The 12726-nt window shown below is 37.0% G+C and overlaps 2 protein-coding genes across 2 annotated transcripts in view; both read left to right on the top strand.

Moving 5' to 3' along the window:
• LOC130053450 (pancreatic triacylglycerol lipase-like) overlaps positions 1 to 2813 on the top strand; it is a 10631-nt gene extending 7818 nt beyond the window's left edge. Inside the window, exons 6-8 of the mRNA XM_056160727.1 lie at positions 17 to 118; positions 2286 to 2399; positions 2484 to 2813. Of these exons, the coding sequence (XP_056016702.1) occupies positions 17 to 118; positions 2286 to 2399; positions 2484 to 2722 (455 nt within the window). The 3' untranslated portion in view covers positions 2723 to 2813. The remainder of the gene's footprint in view (positions 1 to 16; positions 119 to 2285; positions 2400 to 2483) is intronic.
• A 3798-nt stretch (positions 2814 to 6611) lies between these two features.
• LOC130053558 (uncharacterized) lies at positions 6612 to 12483 on the top strand. Its single transcript, XM_056160899.1, has 4 exons — positions 6612 to 6952; positions 7071 to 10550; positions 10647 to 10925; positions 11049 to 12483. Exons 1-4 carry the CDS (start codon positions 6612 to 6614, stop codon positions 12481 to 12483), a joined length of 5535 nt encoding a protein of 1844 aa, XP_056016874.1.
• The last annotated feature ends 243 nt before the right edge of the window (positions 12484 to 12726 follow it).

Here is a 12726-nt window from a genome sequence, read left to right as displayed (position 1 = left end):
CGTTTTTTTATTTCAGGTTTAGACCCAGCCAGTCCGTTATTTGAAACTTCAAAGTTTGCAATCAACAAAGAAAGCGCCCAATTTGTAGACATCATTCACACGGATGCGCGACCGTTTGGTGAGAACATAATGCTCGTTCATTTCCTAGTTGACTTGCGTGAATATGGCAGAAATATTAAACGTTTTAAAAATATTTGCTGATCTATAGAAAACTTTTGGATACGATAATTCTGTGGTTTTATAAATTGAATAGCAATGACTTATCAAATATAAAACTCACAGAAAATTAGACCATATACTAGTGTTTCCGAATATCCTTAAAAGTGGTCGTTAATTTATCATCAAATATTGTATAGATAATGTACTTCGTTTTCTGATATAGTATATTAAATGATTAATGCTACTTGGTTATGTGCACTGAATTTAAACTTTGTTATATGATTACATACTTTCTTTGGACTAAACGTTTTCTAAACAATTTTGTTTCTTAGTAATATATTTGCCTATGATTGGTTTAAATTGACATTATTTCTACTTTACAAAAAATCCTGTTTTCTTCTGGAAAAAAGTCCCTCTGACGCTCTTTTGGTGTATGTTGTATATGTCTCATCTCAGCACATGCGCATTAGATAATTATATACACGTTTATCAGATACATCAGTAGAGTATCTAATTTGAAATCAATGTCAATTAGTAAATGATCAGTGACATCATGAAATGCAATTAATTTCATATCAATGTCAATTAAGAAATAAACATAACATGCATACATGATCATTGGAGACTCCAAGAAAAATACAAACATTTGTAATTCTATCAAAGAACAAATTCATCGAAAATAAGTTCTTACATTGAATACCTTACAAATTCCCTTTAATTAGTGTCATGTAGATCTATTTGACTGCGAATAACTCCGTTTACCTGATCAGGATATAGTGCTCACGGCGGGTGTAACCGGTTAAAAGGGGATGCTTACTCCTCCTAGGCACCTGATCCCAATTCTGGTGTGTCCAGGGGTCCGTGTTTGCCCAACTATCTATTTTGTATTGCTTATAGGAGTTATGAGATTGATCACTGTTCGTTATCTTCACCTTGCATATCGTTATACCAGAAGTATGAATAAAAACAAATAAAATATAACACTAGATTACAAAGATAACAAAGTTACTAAGGTTGTGTAAAATGATTTTATTTACGGAAATAGACCCACCAGGTATTCTAAAGCAGGATTTTCCAACAGATATCATAATGACATGTTCTTAAATTACGCAGTGATTTAAAAGGCAAAACATCGGAAGCCCATTAAAATTTGATAATTGCTATATTTTATGAGATAATTTTTCATTGAGGCATAATGCTAAAAGGAAAGCTTGTAGCTTTCTTTCATAAGGTCCATTTTTTTTTTCAAATGTTACTGACTTTTTTTCAAAAACGGATATTGGTATCCATCATGGAAACTAAAGAAAATCCCCGATTACTACTGTATTAAAGACCCCTGAAATGCAACATCCTGGGTTTTATTTGTTTTGTTTTTTTGTTTTTTTTGCATAAGGTTCACGTCTGTCAGAAACAACAGCAGTAAAATAACGGCCATGTTTTGGACCTTCTAGAGTAGTCACATCTTATTACAAACTGAACACAGTCAAAGCATGTCTTTATCTTTTATCATTTGTAAAGAAATCAGGAATCAGAGCTCTAGAGACATGCCAATTGGCAGGTATATCATGCAATCATATTCATTGAAGAAAATTCAAACATTATGTTATAGAATTAAAATTACATTATTTCTCGAAATGCGCATCTGGTGCATCAAATTTGGTACCGTATAAGTTTTACATTATGAACCCTGGGTCGAGGCCTTTGCTGGTGGACTGTTAGTCCCTGAGGGTCTCTGCAGCCCAGTAGCTAAATACTTCGTTACTAACTTGAAAATACGGATGTATATTTAATTGCTGTGATAAAATTTAGAAATTCATTTAAAAATTAAGGATTATCTCCCTCATGCATAGCTCTTATCCTTGGACGAATTTGGCTCCAGTTTATGGCACTCTAGTTTTCCTTTTAGATCCTAGAAGTTTATTGTTATTTCGATTTTCCAAAATTTCGGCTTGAGCATCACTGAAGACATTATTTGTCGAAATGCACATCTGGTACATCAAAATTGGTACCGTATAAGTGTTACATCACATTAATATTAGTAAATATGGTCCTATCCTGAGTATGAAGTATAAATACATGTAGATGTCTACTTGATATGATAAGATGTAAACTTCCATTTCATTTAGGTTATGGAATGAAGAAAAGATGCGGCCATCTTGATATCTACGTCAATGGTGGAAGAAGACAACCAGGATGTACCTATAACCCGAAAAACCCTGTTAAGATTCATACTCTAAAAAGTAAGAAAGTTCTATATTTCTAAACATCTGATAACAATTGAACGGTCTTTATCTTATTTCATGATAATGTTTCATTCATTCTAGAGGCAACATTCCACAAAGCCTGTGGACATTTGAAAGCTGTAGGATATTACGTGGAGTCGGTCTCGGACAAGTGTAAACTCCGAGCCTGTGAATGCACATATATGAAATTTCTTGCGTCTAAATGTAATCCTAACAAGTGTGTCTTCTGGGGTTATGATGCTAAGAAAGGATCTGAAGGAATGTACTACGGCGTTACCGCCACCGCCTACCCGTACTGTCGAACAAACGGTTCCGAGTAGATCCATCAGTATGAAGATCTATAGACCAGACCCATGAAATATTTCCTTAAATCGATGTTTTTTGTTTCTTTAATAAACTATATGCATCAGGCGTTTTCTTTAATGTTTTATTTACTAAGAACGCCATTTTTGCTGCTTCTGTGAACCTGGCAAATTGGTAGTTTTCTCTTTGTGGAATGTACAAAACTATCCCGTAGAAAAGGTTCAGAAAATCTCATACTCCTATAGAGATTACCAAAGAGTAGGACCGGCATGGACTCCTGGACACACTAGAAGTGGATTCAGGTGCCTAGGAGGAGTAAATATGCCCTGTTGACCCGCGTAAACCCTCTCTGTTGATCAGGTGAACGGAGTAATCCGTAGTCAAAATATGTGTGTAAAGAGTCCGTTCATTTGAAACACTTCACACAGCATTCGATCATATGACAGCTTGTATTTGCAATTACCATCATAATAACGAACATAACATTTGTGAAACACTTACTTTAAATAAAACAGTTGAACCCTACCTAACATAAAATTACGTATAAGTATCCATCATCAACTTATCATTTTCATCCCATGGGTTTATGCAGCAATATTGCATTATCACCAGCATATTGTGGTTCGATACACGAGAAATATGCAGCTCAGTTAAGGCTTCCCGACACGACGTATAGGTTCTTGTAATTGTATCGTGGGGAAAATAGCAATTGGTGTCAGACAGAATTTTGCTCTATGAAAGGTATTTGTTACTAAAATCGTTAAACGACCATAACATTTGCAACATAATAACTTTAAAAGATACTGTTGAAACCATTGTAAAGGCAACTTATTTGTCAATAGCACGCCTCGATATAAAAACTGATCATATGCAGAACAAACTCTTGCGTATCGAATCAGTTCGTATAATAGGAAATTGGTGCATAATATGAGAAGTTGATGATGGAGATACTATCGCAATTTGTTTGTAAAATTGAAGGATTTAAATAACTTTTAATCGACTACGGATTGTTTCGTTTACCTGCTAAAGATATATGGCTCACTGCGGGTGTGACCGGTCGATAGGGTATGCTTACCCCTCCTAGAAACTTGATCCCACCTCTAATATGTGCAGGGATCCGTGTTTGTACTCCTCTTAATGCTGTATTCTTTATGGGAATCATGAGCTTGGTAACTATTCGTTATCTTCACATTTTCAATAAAGGTAAATATTCATTGTTATATAATAGATGAAATCTGGTAATTGATAACAAGTCTATTTTTTATATTTGGAAGAATCATTCGCTCTTCATAATAAACAATAAGAATGAATATGTGTACATATGAATAATTTTATTTCATATTGTAATAACGTATATTTTACCCCGATTTGTAATTTTGAAATTACAATTTTTTTTTAAAGAATATCTTTTTAAAAAAGGATCTTCCTATATACTTCAAGGGGAAATAAATCAAGTGATGATCAAAATTCTGTAAACTCCTGGGGTGGATTAGGCTTATTTCATAAACCCTACAAAATGATAGTTTTATTATAAGAATTGCCCACTTTTTTATTATATATAAAATATGATCGTTATGCATTTCGCAAATCCAGAGATCCGTGCGTGTCCTACACTTAATTTTGTATTCTTTACAGGAGTTATGAGATTGATCACTATATGTTATCTTCACATTTTTATACATTGATTACCTTAAAGGAAATGTTGAAAATCGTTTAACGTCTACTTATTTTTCAGTAGCCTGCTTCGGTTTAGAAAATTATTGTACACAGACCAAATGAATTGAGAAGCATAAACACCATATGCAGGTGCATCTTCGCAAGCCAAATGTTCGATTCGCTTACTCTCAATTCGAGGAGACTAAGCGAATCAGACACTTGGCTTGCGAAGATGTATACAGGTGATAAAGGATAATTGCTACATGAATATGAGAAGTTGACGATGATAAGCTAAAGACATCACATTTGTCATGAAGCTGAATTTCAAGTTCGCCATCGACGTCTATATTCAATGAAACATCCTACTCTGAAATAGATGTGGAATACTTTGTGCAGATGTGTTTTCAGTTCATTGAGCATATATTAAATCGACATATGAATGAAAGAGGTGCAGTGTTGTTGATAAACAAAACATCGGCCATGTATCTAAATGTTGGATTGCATGTGACTGCAAACAAATTTCATCTCCTGTAAAGGGATTTGAATAATTCTGTTTAATAAGAAGATGAAAACAAGTCAGCCAATAATGGCGCACAATATGTACCCATGGCAGGGGCCAATTTTCGTAGGTTGTCTATATTTTGCAGTTTCGTGGTATGTAATTTCATGTATATAGTCCCTGCATAATGACATCATATAATTTGAGTATTTCGTTGCGAAATCCACAAAAATTGGTCCTCTATGAAATTTAATGATTCCACAACATTTCAATTTTTTTCAATATTTCTAGCTCACTAAACACATATACATGTAGATAGATGGTATAAAACGTTAATTGATCTATACCGTCTGAATGAATATGACATACTTTTCCAGTCACAAATACCGTCAAAATTCCTAGTACGGCGTTCGCAACCGGCAACCATTTTCAAACATCTGAAAAGGAGCGAAATGGTTCACACAAAATGGCCGTCGATTGTGAAGTGCAGCTGAGGAAAGGGATGATTTTTTCCATTTCAAGTATTCGACACATCCATATTTAAACTCCGGTTAGTTTCCCAATTTCAAAATGTTATTAGATGGTGATAGAATGTAATTGTCTACTTCATTGCAAATGTTGCCGTATACAAAACGATCAAGTCTTCAGAGGGTCCACGTTCATTTCTACTCAAGTTAATCGTTCAAACATTTAAATTGATTACCTAATATCGCAAGAAGTACTTGATCATTTCATGAAATTTGTCGAACATCTAGATTAATTATATGAACGTCGAGAGATATTCAATACAATGTAATGCTATTGATTACTTTTTTGTAATGGCTGAAATTTAGTATCCTATAAGGGTTGCAAGTTTTTCTCTTTTATATCAAGGGTACCCAAACGTTTAGATATTTCTAATTAAAACTCAGATGACCTATAAAGGACAGCAAAGAGTTTGCATCCCCTCGTGACTAGTCACACCCGCCGTTATTAGCATATTCTGATTAGGTATACAGAGTAATCTATATAAATACCATATGCAAGTGATAATGGAATATTGCTACACAAATATGGGAAGTTGACGGTGGAGAAGATGAAATCATCGTGTTATGTATTCACATAGGGATTTGAGTTATCTCTCTTAGACCATGTTAGTAATCAAGGCGATCCGTCTCTGTTTGAACGTTATTGGTTCCGTAATTTATAATTCGTAGTTCCTGCGCACGAGATTTGCTTGCTCCAAGCACATATGTAACAAATTATGGATTGATGCCTCCCTGCACTATGTGTAAGTTGCATTTTTTTCAACAAACATTTTTTCATGATATTGTAAGGTATCAAGTATTTTAGCAATATATATATATATTGGTGCAAGTGGTTTACTATGCTCAAGGCGAAATATTTGTTCCATGTCGGTAAAGTTAACTTTCATATACATTGTTTACCAGATTTTGATGCCTTGTATAAAAGTAACTCGGGGATTATATGTAGAATATTTTGATTATTTATTTTAATTATATCTTTGTCGATGTAACGTTCATGTTATTGTCTAAATTGGAGTGTCTTTGTATCACAAATCGAACATATTGTGAACAATTTTTCATTTTGTGTATTTCAGTTATTTACCACAATGCACAGTACGACTTGTACAGTAATAAACTTCATTGAGAGAAAAAACATGCTGACTATATTGTGGTTAACATCTGCAAAAAGGCAGAACAGTAAATAAACATAACCAGGATCATTGAAGATATGACACTATCTTCATGATGGCAACAGAGAAACCTGAAACCAGGGATCCTGAAATTCAAGGACCACGGATGGTGCGGCATACAGAGAAGGCCAAAATATTGTTTGACGAACAATTTGTTAATCTTCGGGATAAATTTGTGACATCATGCAGGGATATAGAGGACATAATCGATTCGTTTGATAGTGAGTGTTTTGATAGAACATATCTTCGTAAGATGGAAGACAATATGAACAGTGCATTTAAGCGATTCATACTTATGTCACAGAATTTCATGAATTTCCTAGGAAATGCTAAAACAGAACGATCTTTCAAGGAAATGGACGCACATTTAAGACAGATAACAAGTATTCAGAAGCAGTACAAATTTTCCGAGATAGACTTTCTCAAATTTTACTGGAAGTTGTCGAACGCCTATCCGATCAATTCGAGACGAGGTCAGCTATTTCAGCATCTAATCGTTCTAACGGCTCTTCAGTCGCAAAGCAAAAAGAATCCATGCAGACAAGCAACATGTACGTCTAAAATTTCTTGAGGAACAAGCTACCCTAGAAAAACAGAAAGTGTCAGCAGAAATAGACATAAAGCTCTCTCGTGAAAAGGAGCCTGCTGCAGTTGCACAAGCTGAGGCAGTTGCATTTGAGCAGTATGAAACTGATAGTGTTTGTGACAGTTTTAGAATTAAAAAAGAACTTGATACTGCATGTATTAACTTGGAGAAAACTTCCCGAACTGAAGACTATGTCAAAAGTCAGGCGACATACGCTAGTGATTGTGCTTCTCACCCCGACACCAAAGACATTCCTCGGACTTTATCTCATAAATTTAATCCTAATGCTATTCCATACGAAGGACCCATAACACAGAATCAGCATTCTGTTATTCAGGATATGAGCAACTATTTGCTTAAAAAAGACTTATTAATGCACAGATTTAGTGCCTTCGACGATTCCGCCATAAATTTCACAGCTTGGAAAGTAAGTTTCCTTAGTATTATTAAAGAACTTAAGGCTACTCCCCTTGAGGAACTTGATTTACTTACCAAGTGGTTGGGCCAGGAGTCCAAAAAATTTGCATTGTCTATCAGAACAGCGAACGTGTGCGATCCTCAAAGAGGACTTGATTTGAGATGGAACAGATTAGAGGACAGGTATGGGAAACCAGAAATGGTTGAAGCATCATTAAAATCGAGGTTTCAAGATTTTCCTAAGATAACGGAAAATGAGCTCCGTCGGCTCTATGATTTGCTGGACATTTTATACGAGATCGAATCAAACAAGAGTGACACAAGCTATTCATTACTACTCGCATATTTTGACTCGTCATCAGGAGTTTTACCTATCGTTACCAAACTTACGCATCAACTCCAAGAAAAGTGGGCTTCCAGAGCTTCTCAGTACAAGCGAATTCATAAAGTAGCCTTTCCCCCATTTTCATTTTTCATCACCTTCATTCAGGAAATGTGTGATCTTAAAAATGACCTCGGACTTTCAGTAAATCAGAAAATTCAGAACGAGAAGAAGACTACTCGTGTCATTACTCGTGCTTCACACATTGAGGAGGAAACTTCACCTCCAAAGGCTCATGGTAAACGATGTCCCATACATAAAGCCGATATTGCTTTAGACGAATGCAGAGTATTTCGTGATATGACTTTAGATAAGAAGCGTGAAACTGTCATGCACTACAACTTGTGTCTTCAATGTTTCAAGGGTAAACACAAGGCAAATAAATGCAAATCGAACGTGAAATGTGAAAAATGTGGCAGTCGTTTTCATATGACAATTATGCACTACGACAGTGAGCGAAAACCAAAAGTAGATCATCAGGATCATGGCGGGGAGACTACTCCAATGGCTATAAATCAAACCATACAAAATCGTTGCACACAACTTTGTGGAAAAATCGAAGGAGGAAGATCCTGTGGAAAAATACTCCTAGTGAACGTATATCCGTCAAATGAACCTGAAAGGGCTAAAAGAATGTATGCTCTTATTGACGATCAAAGTAATAAGACACTTGCAACGCCTAAATTCTTTGATTCATTCGACTTGGAAGGACAAACATGTATGTACACACTATCATCATGTAATGGAACCATAACCATTACTGGAAGGACAGCAGAAGGATTTGTTATAGAAACTGTATCGGGAGATCAAAGACTTAAATTACCTAAAGTCATAGAGTGTGACGAAATTCCAAATAATAGGTCGGAGATACCTACACCTGACATCGCAGAGGCTTACTCTCACCTTCGATATATTTCATCACTCATACCCGAATTTGACAATTCTGCGGAAATTTCATTGCTGATAGGAAGAGATATGACTCAGGTTCATCATGTTTTGTCACAGAGAATTGGTTCTCCAAACGAACCATTCGCACAGAGGCTTATTTTAGGATGGACAATTATTGGCGAAGTGTGTTTGGGAAAATCTCATATTCCAAAGTCGGTCAACGTAAGAAAAACAGTAATTCACGATGGCCGTAATACCATGTTTGATCCATGTGACTCTCAATTCACCATTACAGAGAAAACATCATTTCATCAAGATGTATTTGCAACGACTCCATTTGATGAAACACCAGAACTTTCTACAGACGATCGAGTCTTTCTTGATATCATGAGCAAGGAACGGCATGTAGGACCAGATGGCAAATGGACCGCCCCTTTGCCATTTCGACCTGATAGACCTGCATTACCTAGCAACCGTGCTCAAGCCTATCGAAGGGCTGTGATATTGGACAAGTCATTTCAGACCAACCCATCAAAGAAGGACCATGCTATGGAATTTATGAACAATATATTTAAGAAGGGACATGCGGAGATTGCACCCCCTCTACAACCAGATGAAGAACATTGGTTTTTGCCAATATTTGGTATTTATCACCCGATGAAACTCGGAAGGATTCGTATGGTTTTCGATTCGTCTGCGAAATATCAAGATTTGTCTTTGAATACAGTGCTTCTATCTGGACCAAATATGACCAACAGTCTCATTGGAGTATTAATGAGATTTCGCATGGAAAGCTTTGCAATAACTGCAGATATTGAACACATGTTTCATTGTTTTGCCGTATCCTCACACCATCGAAATTACCTTCGTTTTTTCTGGTACACGGACAATGACTCAGATAAACCCCTTACAGAATACCGAATGTGTGTCCATGTATTTGGCAATACACCTTCCCCAGCTGTTGCCACCTTTGGCCTTCGACAAGCAGCTATCACTGCAGGACCGGAATTTGGAAAGGATGTTTATGAATTCATACAGAGGAATTTTTATGTGGATGATGCTCTTGTTTCATCACCAAGTACACATGAAGCAGTGGATTTATTACAACGTACACAACAAGCACTGATGACCCATGGAGGACTTAGATTGCTCAAAATTGCATCACGTAATCCTACGTTGATGCAACATTTTCCTACTAAAGACTTAGCAAGGGATCTCATAGATCTAGATTTTACCAAGGAGGAGCTACCTGAGCAAAGGAGATTAGGTCTAGTATGGGATCTGCAAACTGACTCATTCGGATTCAGATTGAATTTGGAAGAAAGGCCATATACTCGCAGAGGGGTACTTTCATGTGTAAACAGTCTTTATGACCCTCTTGGCTTTATCGCTCCGATAACCATTCAAGGGAAAATACTCTTAACAGAGATGATGCAATCACCATGTATAGATTGGGATGCTGACTTACCCGAAGAATATCTTTCGACATGGCTTACATGGACACACTCGCTGAGCATTATTGAAGATTTGAAGGTTCCCCTGAAATACTTATCCATTGGATTTTCAGAACTTGGGAACAAACAAGTTTTGATATTCTCGGATGCATCAGAATTAGCTATATCGGCTGTAGCTTACCTACATGATAACAGAGACAGCTCCCTAGGATTCATCATAGGAAAATCTAAAGTTGCTCCAAGGCTAGCTTCTTCTGTGCCATGTTTGTAATTATGTGCCGCAGTGTTAGGAGTCGAGATTGCTTGTATTATCCGTGATCAATTGGACATTAGCGCTGATCATTTCCAGTTCTTTATTGACAGTAAGATAGTATTAGGATACATCCACAACCACACTAAGAGATTTCTTACTTATGTGAGTAACAGGATTCAGCGCATCCTCAACTTTACCTCAGCAGATCATTGGAACTTCATTGCAACCAATCAAAATCCTGCCGATCACGGTACTAAGCCTACCTCTGACAGAGCTGTCTACGACTCATGGATTTGTGGACCTGTAGAATGGCTACAATTTCAGGACATAAACTCAATTCAAACTCCAATGTTTGAACTTGTAGAACCGAACTTGGACAAGGAAATAAAGCAAGAAGTTCTCATTAATAAAGTGCACTCATCTAGTCCACCATTTGGTACTCACCATTTTGAATAGTTTTCTTCATGGAGGAATCTTGTACATGCTATCGCCTCATTGAAGTTATTGGTCAGGAGAAGGAAACGGCGCAGTGAGAATGACAAACAGTTAGGAGATACAGAGGAAGACAAGATACATGCTCGCAAGGACGCGGAGGAATTCATAATTCGCTTAATTCAGAGTGAAAATTTTGGAAAGGAAAGAGCTGCACTTAAAGATGGCAAAATACTCCGTAAGGATAGTTGGATTTCTAAACTGGATCCATTTTTGAACAATAAGGATATATTGCAAGTTGGTGGCAGACTGCGACATTCTGAATTTGACCTGGGTGAAAGAAATCCAATTCTTATGCCTGGAAAACATCGTGTTTCAAGACTGTTAGTTGTACACCATCATGAGGAAACACACCACCAAGGTCGCCATATAACCGAAGGTGCCATAAGAAATGCGGGATGGTGGATTACAGGTGCCAAACGTTTGATATCCTCCATAATACATAAGTGTGTGAAGTGTAGAAGAGGACGCGGGAAGTTTCTCAACCAGAAAATGGCTGATCTTCCACCTGAGCGTTTGAAATCATCGCCTCCTTTTACTTATGTTGGAATTGATTGTTTCGGTCCATGGAATGTGACAACGAGAAAAACACGTGGCGGCAGCGCAGACTCCAAGAGATGGGCTGTGCTCTTTACATGTTTGTGTTCAAGGGCTGTACATATAGAAGTGATTGAACAAATGAGTACACCGTCATTTATTAATGCCCTAAGACGTTTCTACGCAACCCGTGGTGCTGTAAAAGAATTCTACTCAGACAAAGGAACGAACTTCATTGGAGCTGTCCGTGAACTCGGAATCTGCTCAATAAATGTGGAGGATCCCCCTATTCAGAACATGTTAACAGAAAGAAACACTGTGTGGAAGTTTAACACTCCCTACTCTTCACATATGGGAGGAACATGGGAACGCCTCATAGGAATCAGACGTCGCATTTTAGATGCCATACTACTTGAAGTAAAACACACCAAGCTAACACACGAAGTGCTCTGTACATTTTTTGTCGAGGTTGTTAATATTATCAACAATAGACCTCTCATACCGGTGTCTAGTGATTCCGATTTACCATCCGTACTTACTCCGAATGTTTTGTTAACACAGAAGATTGGGGACGTGTCCGATGCCCCTTTGAACCTTAATGTGCGCGATTTATACACTTCCCAATGGAAGATTGTCCAAGTCCTTGCTGACAGGTTTTGGGAACGTTGGCGCAAACAGTATTTACAGTCTCTACAGTCGCGCAACAAATGGAAGGAGGTCAAACCAAATATTCAAGTTGGTGATGTCGTCATTCTAAAGGACAATGAACAGCATAGAAACCTTTGGCCTCTAAGTCGCGTTACCCGAGTGTTCCCTAGTAGGGATGACCTAGTTCGCAAAGTGGAAGTTGTCACCTTCGCAGATGGAATTAAACATACTTATGTCCGACCAATTACTCATGTGATTCCACTACTTTGACTTTAAACAGACTAGATGTATTCATCGCTTTACGTATTTTGTTGTAATGTTTCACATTGTGCCTTCACATGTTTCATGTAAATTTGGGAAACTTATGATATTTCATATCAGGCTGGGAGTGTTATGCATTCACATAGGAATTTGAGTTATCTCTCTTAGACCATGTTAGTAATCAAGGCGATCCGTCTCTGTTTGAACGTTATTGGTTCCGTAATTTATAATTCGTAGTTCCTGCGCACGAGA

Source organism: Ostrea edulis, chromosome 3 (genome assembly GCF_947568905.1).
Source record: "Ostrea edulis chromosome 3, xbOstEdul1.1, whole genome shotgun sequence".
Lineage (NCBI taxonomy): Eukaryota > Metazoa > Mollusca > Bivalvia > Ostreida > Ostreidae > Ostrea > Ostrea edulis.
The sequence above is the reverse complement of the archived record's forward strand: the minus strand, read 5'-3'. Positions and strand labels throughout refer to the sequence as shown.